Source organism: Cyclopterus lumpus, chromosome 20 (genome assembly GCF_009769545.1).
Source record: "Cyclopterus lumpus isolate fCycLum1 chromosome 20, fCycLum1.pri, whole genome shotgun sequence".
Taxonomy (NCBI): Eukaryota; Metazoa; Chordata; class Actinopteri; order Perciformes; family Cyclopteridae; genus Cyclopterus; species Cyclopterus lumpus.
The window spans coordinates 19,023,568-19,038,079 of NC_046985.1; the positions used below are offsets into that span (position 1 = coordinate 19,023,568).

Here is a 14,512-nt window from a genome sequence, read left to right on the forward strand (position 1 = left end):
AAAAGAGGCCGCTGCATTCACAAAGTGGGTCTGATACACCAAGGCTCCGGCCTCTGGCCCCGTGTGAGTACGACCCAGTGCCCTTTAAGACAGAGAGGCCGAGCCATCGAACTCAGTCAGAGGTGGCCACCAGAGACACGGGCAGCGGAGACCCAGCGGGTCTAGTGGGCCTCTCAGTCAGATGTCAGCATTATCGTCCATCAGTCAGCAGCAGTCCTGGGCCTCTCATCAACGGAGATAACCATGATGTACCTGAACAAGCCATCTGGAGCTGAGCTACGCTGTACAACGTGTGGACTTCATCACAGTTCCAGGGTGTAAGGGTCAATTTGTTGGCAGAGCATACTACACGTGTGTGTGTGAACCAAAGCAGCCGGTTGAATTTGTGTTGTTCCATCCCTACTTGTTCACCAGAGACGTGTTGTCATGTAAATACATCTGTAGATTGTAATGCCATAATGAGCTTGGGGAAGAGGGAACAGCCTGAGTGTGCCCGTGTTTATCATCTGTGTATGCCCCGCTGTATTGAGTGAACGTTCTGAGTCATCACCACAGGATGGAGGGAGCAGACACCAGATCAAGGTGGATGACAAGAACAGGAGGGGACGGAAAAGAACAGCGAAACATTCACACACCTGCAGCTACGCTGGAGTAGCACCACACAGCTGACGCGCTCTGACACGCGGCCGGTCCAAGAACAGATGTGTGATTATACACAAATGAAGCCTTTTGAAGTGTTTTGAGGTTTTGTTTTAAACAAATCAGTTTTATTGCTAAATAATATATATATATTATATAATGGGATTAAAAGTATTGATGAATTGGTAAAAGTGGAGATATATTGTATTTATGTGGATACAAATATATATATATATATATATATATATATACATATACATTATATGTTTATATGTGTATATATATACATATAATGTATATGTAATATATGTATATATATATACATATATTACATATATGTATATATATATGTTTATATGTGTATATATATAAATATAATGTATATGTAATATATGTATATATATACATATATTACATACACATTATATTTATATGTTTATATGTGTATATATATAAATATAATGTATATGTAATATATGTATATATATTTATATATACATATATTACATATATATATATATATATATACATATATTACATATACATTACATTTATATATATATACATATAAACATATAATGTATATGTATTGACTAACATCTGCAAAGCAACCAAAGCTGTCACATAAATATAGCCAACTAGAAGTATAATTTACCAGAAGATAGAAATACTCCAGTACAGGATGAGTTGCTTAAAAAGAGTCCTGAAGTACAGTGAGCCCCGTTCTGAGGACCGTATAGCCCCACAGCTTACGTAGCGACGGTGAACACTCAGAAATGAAAGGACGTTCTCTTCCAGCAAAGGAAATCCTTGTGAAGATTTGATGCAACTCAGGCATCCTAAAATGAAAAAGATTTAAGGGCAACAAAGCAATGTAAATAATACTTTTGGTGTCAAATGACACAGTATTTACCTCTGTTAAAAGATTTACGTCAATATAAAAACTGCTGATTCCAGACCTTTGAAGGGCAGCGTACATCAGCAAAATGATGTATCGGACCGGTCAAACATTAAATCACACACTGCAGAATAAAATGCTTCCAGCTGTGTGGAGTTCTACTACAGAACCAGACAGTGGACTCTGTGCCTCTCAAGACGCTGCAGCCTCTCTGGAAGAGAAAGAGTGAGTATTTATGGTTACCCAGGCTATCCAGCTGAGCCTCGTCCTCCTCCCGCTCCTCCTCTCAGGATGGCTGCGAGACAGCAGTCCCAGCTGGAGACACATGCCGTCCATCACACAAGTCACAAGTCAAGTGTCCTCTCTGTCGAGAGCAAACAACAGGCAGAGCAGACACATCCTCTCTTCTTCTTCTTCTTCTTCTTCTGCTGCTGCTGCTGCTGTTCGTTGTGTCGGCCCTGCAGCTGTTTCACCCGGTGCTTTTCCAACCCTCGCCTGAATGAAAACCTGAATGACTCACCTGGAGTGGACTATCTTCGACTATCTCTGCTCCTCCCTCCCTCCCTGTCTCCCTTCCTATGGCGGTTATTTTTATTCATTTGTCCTCAGGAAGCAAGTGCAGATCAAGTTCAGGGCCCATCAGCATTTCCAGGGGCCCAGAGCAGCAGCATGGAGGCACACAGTGAAACCCAATCGCCTGGCTGGACAGCGTCCTGACCCCAGGGTCTGGCTGAGGGAGGCTTTAGAAGGGCTGGGCCCCTATGGACATGCTGGTCAGTAAGAGTGGGACTACAGCACAAAAGATCTCCATCATGTGACCACTCTTCACTTCACTAGCCAATGGCCAGGCACTATATGGCAGCATTGGTCTTTGGTTGCCATCGCTGGCAGACACTTAAAATATAACAAGTAGCGGCAGCAATAGGAATGCTCCGATACCGAGTACTTTGAGTACTTTCCCATGCCGAGTACAAACATGACTTGACTGACAGAGTACTTATTAATATCATTATTATGATAATCACGTTGAAATGATGTTGTATTTTCATCAGATCAAATACAGCATGCTGCTGTTTCCTGATAGTTTAACATTCTACTTCCTGTTACAAACACATCATAACTCGCAGTCAGGATGTTAACAGGTAATAATGCAATAAATCAGTTAAACCATATATAATATATCAAAAACTCAAACCCCAAAATACCATCAGACTGACGGCCACTGGAGCTGTAAGCCGTGCACTGGTTGAGTTGGGCTCGGCTCCGCAGCGCACACAGGTTCCCCTCTCAGCCGGGTATCTGCCTCCAGACACGGAGCAGGATGAGAGGGCAACATGGCTACCTCTGTGTTCACCTGCTGCTGGAGGATTAGCTCCAAGAGCCTTTCTCTGCTAAACCCGGCTGTAAAATGATCCAATGGATGACACAAACTAAAGAGGCCAGCGCCCCGATGCAACAGATACCGAGTGGCCCAGTGGAGCCCCGCCAAAACAAAAGTATGTGGCGCGGGGAGACTCACATGAGCGGGGCCCTTCTTGATGGTGATGCTGGGTGTGGTGGCCCTCAGTGCTCCGGTGACGCCGTGGTAGTACCTGAAGCAGACCTGGGTCTCCGCTGAGGACGAGCACACACACACACACACACGCACACACACACATGACATGGGAGAGGAGAGGTGGCAATGATGGAGAGAAATGGAACAAGGGTTAGTTTCCTTTTCACAGACACTGAATACAACTTTCTCCTGGAATTATTAAAACAGAAACCAAAACTTTTATAATGGATAGGGATGGCTTCATCTTCCAGCATTTACATTTTACATTGTTTATTTGTGATGTCCCATGGAATCATGTTCATTTTAATTGCATTGGTGAAATTTCTTTGAAATATTAATCATAGTCCTCATGTTTTCAACAGCTTTTATAATACTTTAATAATAATAATAATAAAACAAAAATGTGATGAAGAAATTAGGGGAAAGGAGAACAAATGAACCTTCTCCTAATCTATTATAATTCTTAGTTATGGGTCATATCTATAATTCTTTGGGACTGAAACATAGGGGAAGTGGAGCTAAAAAGCCAACCCCTAAAAAAGGCCTGGGGGACACGAGGAGATTAAGGTCACAGCAAAGCTGCGTGTTGTTCTGCTCCTTTGGGCCGACACTCAGATGATTGGACGAGAAGAGGGGGAGCACACAGGGATTGAACGTGCACACGTTTGCCCGCCAGCTTGTGTGAGGCGTGTCTCCCAGGCGGGGAGGATAAAACACAGAGACTGCTAGTTGACAACTCTCCTCTTCGGTCGTCAGTTGAGTTCTCAGTTAAAGTACCCTCTGGCCTTTATTCACTGTATGCATGTGTTCATGTTTATCAAGAGTTTAACCAAAGCCAGGTCATACATCCCATCCATAAAGGGTTATTCGAATGCAGCTCTTAGAGATAATAATAATAATAATAATAATCTGCTAAAACACAAGGTATGTGAATAGGGAGGGGAAGCACCTGGACGACGGTACAGTGACGGCTGTAGTCTTGGTCCAGGCAGCCTCTCTGTTCAGCTCCGAGCCCTCCTCACTCTATTGTTCAGTACACCCACCTCGTGAGTCTAACTCCCTTCACCTGTTCACTCACCTGCCTCTGATCACCAATCAAGTCCCTATTTAGGCTCCTGCCTGCCAGACTTTCTCTCCTCGGTCTTCCATGCCAGACTCTCCAGCACTCTCTCACAGACTGATCTCCTGTCATCGACCCCGCCTGCCCCGTTTCAACCCGCCTTGCCTGGCCCCCGGTAAAAACCCAGCAGCCTTTTGGTCCCGACTCTGTCTGACTCCGCCTGCTGTTTCGGGAAGTTCAAAATAAAGGTTGTAGATGGAAACTTGCGTGTTGCATTTGGGTCTAAAGACGCACCGTTCCACCCGGTCCCTAAACGCAGCGTATGTGACGGTCTCCCTCTGACAGTGCAGCACTCTCTGGGCTTAGAGGATCAAGCCACTCCACTTCTTCGAGACACAATCTAAAACACCAGTCAAGACGACTTGCAGCTAAAACTGGAGACGAGGAACTGAATAAAACATTCACCATAACGCAGCTAAAGCGGTTTAATTGATTTAACGCCCCAACGTTTAGTGAGCTGATTTGAATGAGAACGGTGTTCTTCTGCTCAAAAAGACAGTGAGTGTTTGATACTTACAGTCCCTGAAGTTGGAGCTGGAGTCGATTTTCCAGATGATCTGTCCCCTGTGAGATCCGTTGATGCCTCGGTTCTTGTAGTCCAGGAAGTTCTCAGACAAAGCCTCATCTGGAAGGAGGTGAAACAGCTGAACCCACACTGCTACGCCAACCATCCAGAATTCTTTAAAGAAGCCCTTTCCCGTTACACTGTGCTGTGTTCTCATGTAGAAAGGCCTACTAATCACACGTGAGGTGTCACAGTATTTAGGGTGTGGTGACGACGCACAGCAGAAACACCATGGCTGATGGGGGGTGTTGCGATGCTCCCGGCTCCTCTGGGGAGGCGCTTTGATGACGGGAACCTCCAGCGGGGGAGAGCAGAGCTTCCCACACACTCTGTCCTCTGGTCAGTGTACTGACTTTGAGACGCGTCAGGATCTGATTCAGCTCCGGTGACAATGAGTTGGTAGGAGTAGAGGACAGGTGTTACTGTTCTGCACTGATCTGAGGTTAGTTTCTGGTTTATCATATTATATATATTACCATACCTCCCTGTAAAGCACGGAATCTGTGTATGTGTGCATCTCGAGAACTAAAGCATCCCCTGCTTTATGGTCTGTTTGACTCTAAATGGACCATCATTTACTAAATGAACATCATTCTGTATTGAAGAAGACTTGAAACTAGAGATTGAGACCATGAACTAATGTTTCCGCATCATGAGTCCAACATCATGTCCACAGAGGACCTTTATAGGACGCGGCTCATTGACTGCAGTTCACTTTGGCTTCTGGATAACGTCACAACTGAGCTCTTCTTCACTGGAGTCAACGAGCCAAGAGCGCTTCTTGAACCTTTACGACATCTAGCCATTGTTCCCACTTTCTTTACAGTACATGATCAACTATTACAACAAGTCTCCCCAAAGGTTGTGTTAACTTTCAATATTCTTAAAAGATTATTATTATTATTATTATTATTCATCTTCAATCATTTAATGTCTTCATGTCATATCTCACTTACCAACAAGATACATGCCAATCCAGTCCCCGGCATCCACTTCCTCCTTGATGTCCCACGTGACCACCAGGTCTTCAGACTGGCCTATGGTGTAGTGGGAGGAGCTGAGGGCGAGGGTGGAGCGAGTGTCCGGGGAGACCAGGTCGGTGTCACTGGTGGACCGCGGCAGCCCCAGCATGAAGTCCTCCTGGTTGACGGCGTAGCTGTCTGGGCCGTAGCTGTGGCGAGCCGCGTCCTTGCAGCGCTGGCGGGTCTGGCTGCTGCGGGTCGGGGAAGCCATGGCCGCCAGGCCCAGGAACCGACTCTGGTACAAGTTCTGCAAGAGGACGCACAGCAAGAAGCTTTTTGGCCCGCTGAACAACAAGGTGTTATGTTGCTCCTTAAGAACACAACAAGGGGAGAGGATCATGGTCTGAGCCAAAGATGTCATACTGTGAGAGTGTTGAGGAAGAACCGGTTTGAGTGGCTGTGAGTGTCGACAATAAGACTCCATTCTGACATTCCCGTCCCATCGCCTGGGCTTGACTTCCCGGCTAAAAGCACAGCAGCTTGTGTTAAGCAGTACTTGACAATGTTGTATTTCACGCTACTCAGAAGCACAGAGCCAGTGTGTGAATCTAAATGACTTAGCAGCTGAAGAGCAAGCTGCTAAGTCATCTTGTGCCACTGATTTAATACGAAAACACCGATTATTGAGGACACCTGAGCCCTGAACTACAATAACCAATATTTAATTAATTAATTAATACGAATGCTACAGCCAACGAGCTAGCTGGACTGAAGGAGGATTGTTTGTTTCATTAGGTGGCTGGTGCGCTTAGCATGCTAGTTAGCTTAGCATGGTAGCTGAGGATGATTGGTTGATAGCGACATGCTAGTTAGAGCGACATGGACGATGGAAGTACGGCACTGTGCAATGGCATGCCGAGCTAATAGAAGGACATTAACAAACAACGAAGGTGACTTTCAAGGCTGTTGAAAAGACGGACAGAACATGCAGCTGTCCTCATAAATGTATTAATCATCTGTGTTTTACAGAGTTACTACGAGCAACCACAAACTCATTCTGCTAAAGGTCGCCAGTAAACATGGTCACCAGTTAAACTGAAACCCCTGTTGCTCTGAAACTGCCGTGGTCCTGTCTTGTGTAGAACTTGAGTCCTCTGTGGGGAGATCATTGGTGACAACCCAACACTGTGATGCTGGGGACACTGATAATATAATTCAGCGTTTAGAGCTCGCTCCCTCGCCTGTAAGGCCAAACGCGACTTCTGCACGCATATTGTTCAATAGTCAGCCGTAGAGCGGACGATAGACGTGTCTGCTTCTTTGTTTGGTCACTTTCAACATCCACAGCGTCTGGCCTCCTCCATGTCTCTCTTGCGATACACAAGCCTGCAAAGGGAGAACGACCCGCCACATGGTTCATGGTACTGGTAACCGGGACCACCTTTGTCACTGATGACGTGTTCTTTGCTTCAGTGTTCGGTGGACCAGCACATCACACCAGTGGTTCTATCTTTAATTCTCTTACACCGTGGTGATGACAGAGCTGACAGTACGGTAACCCTTCGAGAGAGTCGGCGTCTTGTCTCTCACATTCACTGCTGATGAGTTGGGCTTTTTAAAATGTATATTAAGCCCAAAATATGTCAACATGACTTTGACGTCTCATTCGCTGCGTGACAGGAACTCCCGTCATTGAATCATCCAGTATCAGAACGCAGTATCACTTCCAGTCCTTCACAATGACAGGTGCTGTTGATATTTGATCACCGAGGGTCATTTTGAGGTATGAAAAGTGTGATAACATCAGCTAAAGAACTAACCACAGTCTTATAGCCATATAGCTTTTTGAAGCTGCCTTCAGGGACCATGATTCATACTGTTCAAACCAACTGGCAGAGGGATCATTTGGAATATGACATGAAATGTACAAACACAACAAAAAATGTGTGTATGCTGCATCAACACATCTATTGGACCAGTGCACACACACGTGTGTGTGTGTATACATATATATATATATATACACACACACACACACAAAAAGCCAGTAACCTGCGTCTTGAATGCTACACAGGGCGGGTCTTGTGTCTGAGAGGTACTCATTCAGGTCCACGGTCATTAGTCGTTTCATTGCACACTGGATTGTGTCTGACTGCAGTCCTTCTGTTGTCTTAATGATGGACAAATGAACATAAACACATCAGGACCGCATTAACAGAAACACCTCACAGTATAATGTGGTTCAAAGCAAGCAGAAACAAGGTATTTCTGTTGTTTTGAGTGGACAAAATATCAGAAACAGCCTTCACATAACACAATCCAGAGACAACATGTTTGATTACTCATGCTTCCTTCACTTCATCACCTGTTCTCACAGGTAATGAAGTGAAGTATAATGGCATGCAAATAAATGACCTTGTTCTGAACGTCAGAGCCCTGTGTCTGTTCAGCACGGACGCCGTGTTCCCGGCGTGGCGCGCCATCATTACGTCTGAATGTGAGGGAGCGCTTTCCCATCAGATCAGGGAACGCTCTAGTTGGGAAGCCGCTCCGGGGCACGAGTCAGCGACTCAGCCAGCCTTGACGGGTTGTCCTGAATGCTGAGGCGCTCAGCGCGTGCGCTTGGCGGCGAGGAAAGGTCGTCAGCGTTCCCGTGACTGCGTTCACGTGACTGCGTTCCCGTGACTGCGTTCACGTGACTGCGTTCCCGTGACTGCGTTCACGTGACTGCGTTCCCGTGACTGCGTTCACGTGACTGCGTTCCCGTGACTGCGTTCACGTGACTGCTCGTGTCCCCATGAGACGACGAAGCCAGCAAAATCATCGATACAGCCGAGGGTTGCACCAATGTGGTGTTTTTCTTTTCATTGATTTCTCAAATACTGCCAAATGGACGCAATGGAGCGTCATGGAGAGAGAAATGGATACAGGTGTGTATAACTACAGGTGTGAATAACTACAGGTGTGTATAACTACAGGTGTGTATAACTACAGGTGTGAATAACTACAGATGTGTATAACTACAGGTGTGTATAACTACAGGTGTGAATAACTACAGATGTGTATAACTACAGGTGTGTTTAACTACAGGTGTCCAGTACTATGATAACTGATCTGATCAATGATGTCATCACAGATATGATCACAGATATGATCACCGATTGAGTCTAGATACCTGATCCAGCATTTGAAGCTGTTTCAGAGGCATTCCTGATACAGGTATAACGGTATAAAATTCCATAATGCTAAGATAAACTGTGTGGTGGTAAGCAGGCAAATGGAGATGGTGGTCGTGATCGGGGTGGGGGCACTGACCTTGATACTACAGAGCTGCATCAGCATAATGACCAGTCAACCCAAAGCAGACCAAAACCTGAGGGGAAGTGGGAGGAGAAGGGCGGCGTGTTACAAACCACAGAAACCAACCAGTACAGGCTGTGAATGTAGCAGGTGGGACTCGAGTATGAAGAAAACACACACACACACACACACACACACACACACACACAGACAACAACAGCATTGTCAGACGTTATCATACTTCCATCTTTGTCAGATCAAAATCTGAATAATTGAGAAGGAGCAGAAGCACAGACAAAGCCGCTGACCTCCACACGGAGACAAACAGCAACAGGAGGACAGCACATCGGAGACGCTAATTATGTTACACTGGAAACATATTCAACATGTGCATTCACAGCGATGTCTCACTTTGCGTATCTATAGGTAGTCACATGGGTGGCATTGCCGCAGTGGAGAGGCGAGCCTGCAAGGGAAGGAAGTATTAGCAGGAATATGGAGAAGAGCTTTCCTTCCCAATGCAGACTGTTCACTGTAGCACCACTACCCCCCTGTGTGTTCATCACAGGACGTTCAGCGTGGTTGATCTGAAGCTGCTATAATCAATGTCTTCATCACAACGTGGTTGATGGTGTTGGATAAACCATGTGAGAGTAGTGTGACAAACCTAGACAGAAGGATCCCCTCATCCTAGTTTCAGTTCAACTTCACCGTTTAGTTTTTTTTAAGCTTCATGCATGATGCAAGCGTCAGAACCGCAGACTGTATGTGAGAAGTGAACGTAGTCATGGTAACGTCACCCGTTGGTACGTGGACTGCAGGTTTGAAGCCTTGAGTTTGCCATATTGGATTTTGGACGTCGGCATCTTTTTCTTTTCTTTTTGCAACAAGTAAACGGAAACGTTCAGATCTGGACTGAGGAGTGACGTACAGACGCCGTATACGTCTCTGCTAAAGACCTGTCAATCACAGTAAGCCCCGCCCTAAAGGATACCCTGCGTTATGGTCCATTTGACCATAAACTCTTGTTTACAATGTTTACTGAGGGAATCAATTAAGAGAGAAGTAGAGTCATTTCCAATAGACAACCAGAGGAGTCTCCCCCTGATGGCCAGTAAAGGGAATGCAGCTTTGAGACATGAAGCATTGGCTTCACCTTTCCAAACCAGAGGATAGTGCCTGGTCAGGACTGAGGTCTGAGACAAGGACGCTGGTGAACCTAACGGAGCGTTAGGCAATAAAAGAGTAAGCGACCAAAACAAAGCTGAGAGAGTGAATGTGGGACTCCATTCATGGGATTGGCTCCAAATGAAGGATGTTACTCTGTAGCTGTGTCATGTGTTACAGGTATGTCATGCATCATTCTGTGTTCACAACTGTCTGCTGTCCTCATGTGGCCGAAAAACAAAGAATATCAAAAAGATATAGTCCTTAAATAGATAGTCCATCCCAAAATCAAAACTATGTTTCCACTGGAGAGATATGACTGCCTTCAATATCACAGACTATGACACTCAGCTTGTGACGCTCAAAGCCACTTACAAAACAATCTGGATTGATAGATAGCCTTCATAGCACGAGAGATATTAATGTTTGTTTGGGGGGGAACTGTCCCTTTAAGATTTTCAAGAAATCAAACACCATTTTGAAAAACTATTTATAGTTTTTCTGTCTTGCAATCAATAAGAATCTCTCTATGAAGCCGTTGTTAATGAGTGTCGGAGTCCGCCGTCCCTGCACTGGATTGCCTAAGTACAAGAGATTGACAGGAAAAGGATGTGTGCATTCAATGCAGGGTCATTATATCAGTTGGCTCTCAGATGACGAAGAAGCCCCGGGGGCAGGGGGGTGCACTTTGTGTTTTATGTTGTTGACTAAACCATTAAAACGTCTTCAGCCCAGTGTTCACCGCAGCTCACCAACAACATAGAGGGCAAGGACCCGGACGGTGTGCTGTCTAATAAGGCGATTCTTCCACATATAAAGCAACAGGAAGTGACGTCATAGGGGTTAGCTAGCATGCTGACTGATGGTCCATATGGAGACGTTATTTTCTGTACTTTTCTTTTCAGCCGATCAGCCAGTGAAGAGATGGAGATGGTTTTTCATCCCTCCATCCCTCCAAAGAGAATACAACAAACTCCTTCGTTGTTGATGCTTTCAAGGACAATCTGACATCCTAGAGTTGAGAGCCAGCTGCTGAATAGCGTTTTAAAGTTCCCCTCATCTTTTACCTGATGTCCATACTTTCCTATGACCCCCCCCCCATTGTAACTGTAACTCACCAACTCCTGTTCAAATCCCTAGTCCTCATTAGTCATGTAGTACTATTTTCGTATGGTACACACACACACACACACACACACACACACACAGTAATCTCCTGCGAAACAGCCCTAGCCGTCCTTCCTACTTGTTCTGACACTTGCACAATTAGCCAGTATAATTGCGTTCCAGACTACATAATTATTAATTGTGCATACATTTTTTTCAGAGCAGGCCGAACAAGAGAGACCGGGAAGCTTCTGCTGGAAATGACCAGTAATGATCTCCCTGATGATTCCTCTGAGGAAGACCTCCTCCGGCTCATTGTTCACATAAAGATGGGGAACCACAGCTATATGACCTCATCGCTGCTGTCCACATGAAGCCTCGACTCTGGAGCGCCTCTCCTCTTCACTCCAACTGAAAGCTGACGTGCACTGTGGGTGTGTGTGTGTGTGTGTGTTTCATGAAAAAGGTACAAAATAAAGCAATCACAATAGATGTATATGTTGTATTGTCAGTATTCTATGACTTGAACTGATGCTGCTGAGATGATTGTATCACATGAAGATAGTGACTATTGTGTAGTGATTGATGATGTCATACTGGCGTGCGCGTTTGTATAGAAAAACACGACAAACATACCATGTGAGGAGGGAGGTGGCGAATAAAGGACACACCTAAATGTGGAATAGTCCCTCAGAACTGTTCACAGCGGCAGCGATTTACAATGTGTGACAGTTGCAACACTTATAATTAATAAATGCTGTGAGGGAAAGGGTTACGCAGTGTATACGTCTCCATAGCATAAGCTGTGACTGTGTCCATTCTGTAAGTTGAATACTCTATGTGCCTTTATTGGTGGTGTGAACGCTCAGAAAAATGTAATATATTAATGCAAACTAATTACACAAAAGTAACGCCTCCAGTGTGTGCAGTTCTTTGTGGAGTCTCCACTGGTTGCCTGGCAACGCACTGTGACGACAAGACCACAGGAAGTCACTGCACTCAGCCAAGAAACAGTCCCACGCATGTGCCGCCATATATTTATTGACACGTCGGGCAACTGCCACCGTGAAAAGTACGCCAAATGATCTCTAAACAGCTCATAGGGCTCCGTACACGTGGATGTCCAGATGTCCACCACTGGAGGATTCACACTGAAGCAAGCGTTACAATGTCAACGTTAGGTCTTCGCTGATATAATACGTAATCGCTTCAGAGCATCTGTACGTCTGTGCACAGGGCAGCATACTGTTCTGATAATCAATACACGTTCCATATACAGCGCTGTGTGACGCCTCACCACCAACAAAGCAGGCTTTGGCCCGACTTCTGTTGCCACGTTTCAGTTATTTAATTACTGAAACGATACATTTCATTGTGTGCTCGCTTAGTTTTCATCATCCTTTTCTCTATTCGCTGATTAATTGTTGGGCATACAACATAAACAAACTGTGGAATACATCCACCTGGTCCCAGGGTGATGTATTCAAAGAGCGGCGTTGTCCACCAAAAGGTTACCACCTTACATGAATAGTTTTTATAGATTTTACTCACAGAGAAAAGTTGTCAAACTCCACTGTTGTTTCATAACACTGTTGTTATCACCAGCTTTGCACTAACATGTGGTTGGACTCAGCATTATGTCATTGAATTGAGATATTAATCTGCCTGTGGTCTCTAAGAATCTAAGCGTCCCTCACATATGCGCTGCTTTATTGCTCTCTCTCTGTGTGGACGCCAGACAGGTGTGTGATGAAGGGAGAAGCGGTGCAGCTGTCGGTCTGATCGTGGAGCAGGAACATCACTGAGACGTCTCTACCGTACCCTCAGTCCGTCACCCAGCAACCTTTTTTGCAAATGTCAAATTGACACTCATTTTATTTTCTCTCTGCACAGACAAAGGCAAAATCGAATGGGAGATAACTGCCACCTGCTCGTGGGGGAAACGTGAGGATCTGGCTCCAGGCCTTTAGTATTCAGAAGGCTATTGATCCTCACAGTCTACCTGAGTTCAACTCTGGGAGCTCAGCCAACCGCTGCAGAGCTGCATTTCCTCCAGTGGCTTCACCAAGAAGATCAACTCTACATCCAGTTATGATATATGCATATTCATGAAAGTGTTCAAAATAGCTAGTGAAATAACTGGCATCAGTTAAACAGAAAACCACCAAAAGTGCTGATTGCAGAATTGGTGAAATTATGCTTAGCTCTACAGAATGCAAATAATAAAACCGCCGCAACAATAATAGCAAGTGGGATGAAAAGATGTTCTATGTAGGTTTGTGACATGACAAATGACTCACATTGACAACTTGACCACAACCACTGGTGGCACTTGTATAAACAAGTCATCTGCTGCTCGTTGTTGTTTTTATTGTAGTTTTCATATTTCATATTAGCCCTTATTCTTCTCTACTCCATCTCGTGTGTGCCCTGTTATGTTTCATCGGTGACTGATGGCACCAGAGCAGAGGGGAGCTGAAGGGAAGACACGCAGGTCGGGTGATGATCCGGGATTTTGAGGACGGGAATCCCCTCTGAGGGGGGGGGGGCTCGTAGTAGCCTACATCCCGAATCCCGAGCATGGATAGGGCGACGCTGTACGGCCTGACATCTGCAGCGGCCATCCATCACGCCGAGCACCGGTCACAGGACGCGTGACTCCAATGTTGCTTTGCTTAGCGGCTAAATGTGGACCTTTACACGGAAGATGACTCGAGACCTCCTCAGAACCCTGCCCGAGCTTTCACTCGGCTCACAGCCAGCGGCTCACAGCGACGCCATTCAGCTGCTTCTCTATTCAATGTAAGGACAACTTAGGAGCAACGACAGGACATGCAGCTCCGGGAGACCCGTGTTCGGCCGTGAGGGGAAGCACCCACCTCCCCGTTAGTGTGGGTACACGGTCCCTGCTGAAGGGGGGGTGCACGCGGCCGAATGCCCCACTGGCTGTTTCCTCTGCTGTCCGTACGGACAGGCCCCCGGAGCGACACGCACTCCGTGTTGCAACGCCAGTCCGCGTGCCGTCTGCTCCACACGGGAGGGACCGACACACAGCGGGCTCCGGAGCGATGGATGGGCCGCTGACATCACCTCACGGACACGGCGACAATGGAGACCACGTACCTGGGATAAAATAAGCTGCCGGTGGATCATTCTCCAAAGGTAGTGACGAGGACTCGAAGCGGCGCCGCCTGCTAAT

The 14,512-nt window shown here is 46.0% G+C and overlaps 1 protein-coding gene across 1 annotated transcript in view; it reads right to left on the reverse strand.

Annotated features, from left to right (window-relative positions):
• The window catches only part of LOC117749537 (E3 ubiquitin-protein ligase HECW1), a 62,799-nt gene extending 48,287 nt beyond the window's left edge, over positions 1 to 14,512 (reverse strand). The window contains exons 1-4 of the mRNA XM_034560151.1: positions 14,437 to 14,512; positions 5,734 to 6,046; positions 4,730 to 4,837; positions 3,057 to 3,151 (exon numbers count right to left, since the gene is read on the reverse strand). Of these exons, the coding sequence (XP_034416042.1) occupies positions 3,057 to 3,151; positions 4,730 to 4,837; positions 5,734 to 6,046; positions 14,437 to 14,466 (546 nt within the window). The 5' untranslated portion in view covers positions 14,467 to 14,512. The remainder of the gene's footprint in view (positions 1 to 3,056; positions 3,152 to 4,729; positions 4,838 to 5,733; positions 6,047 to 14,436) is intronic.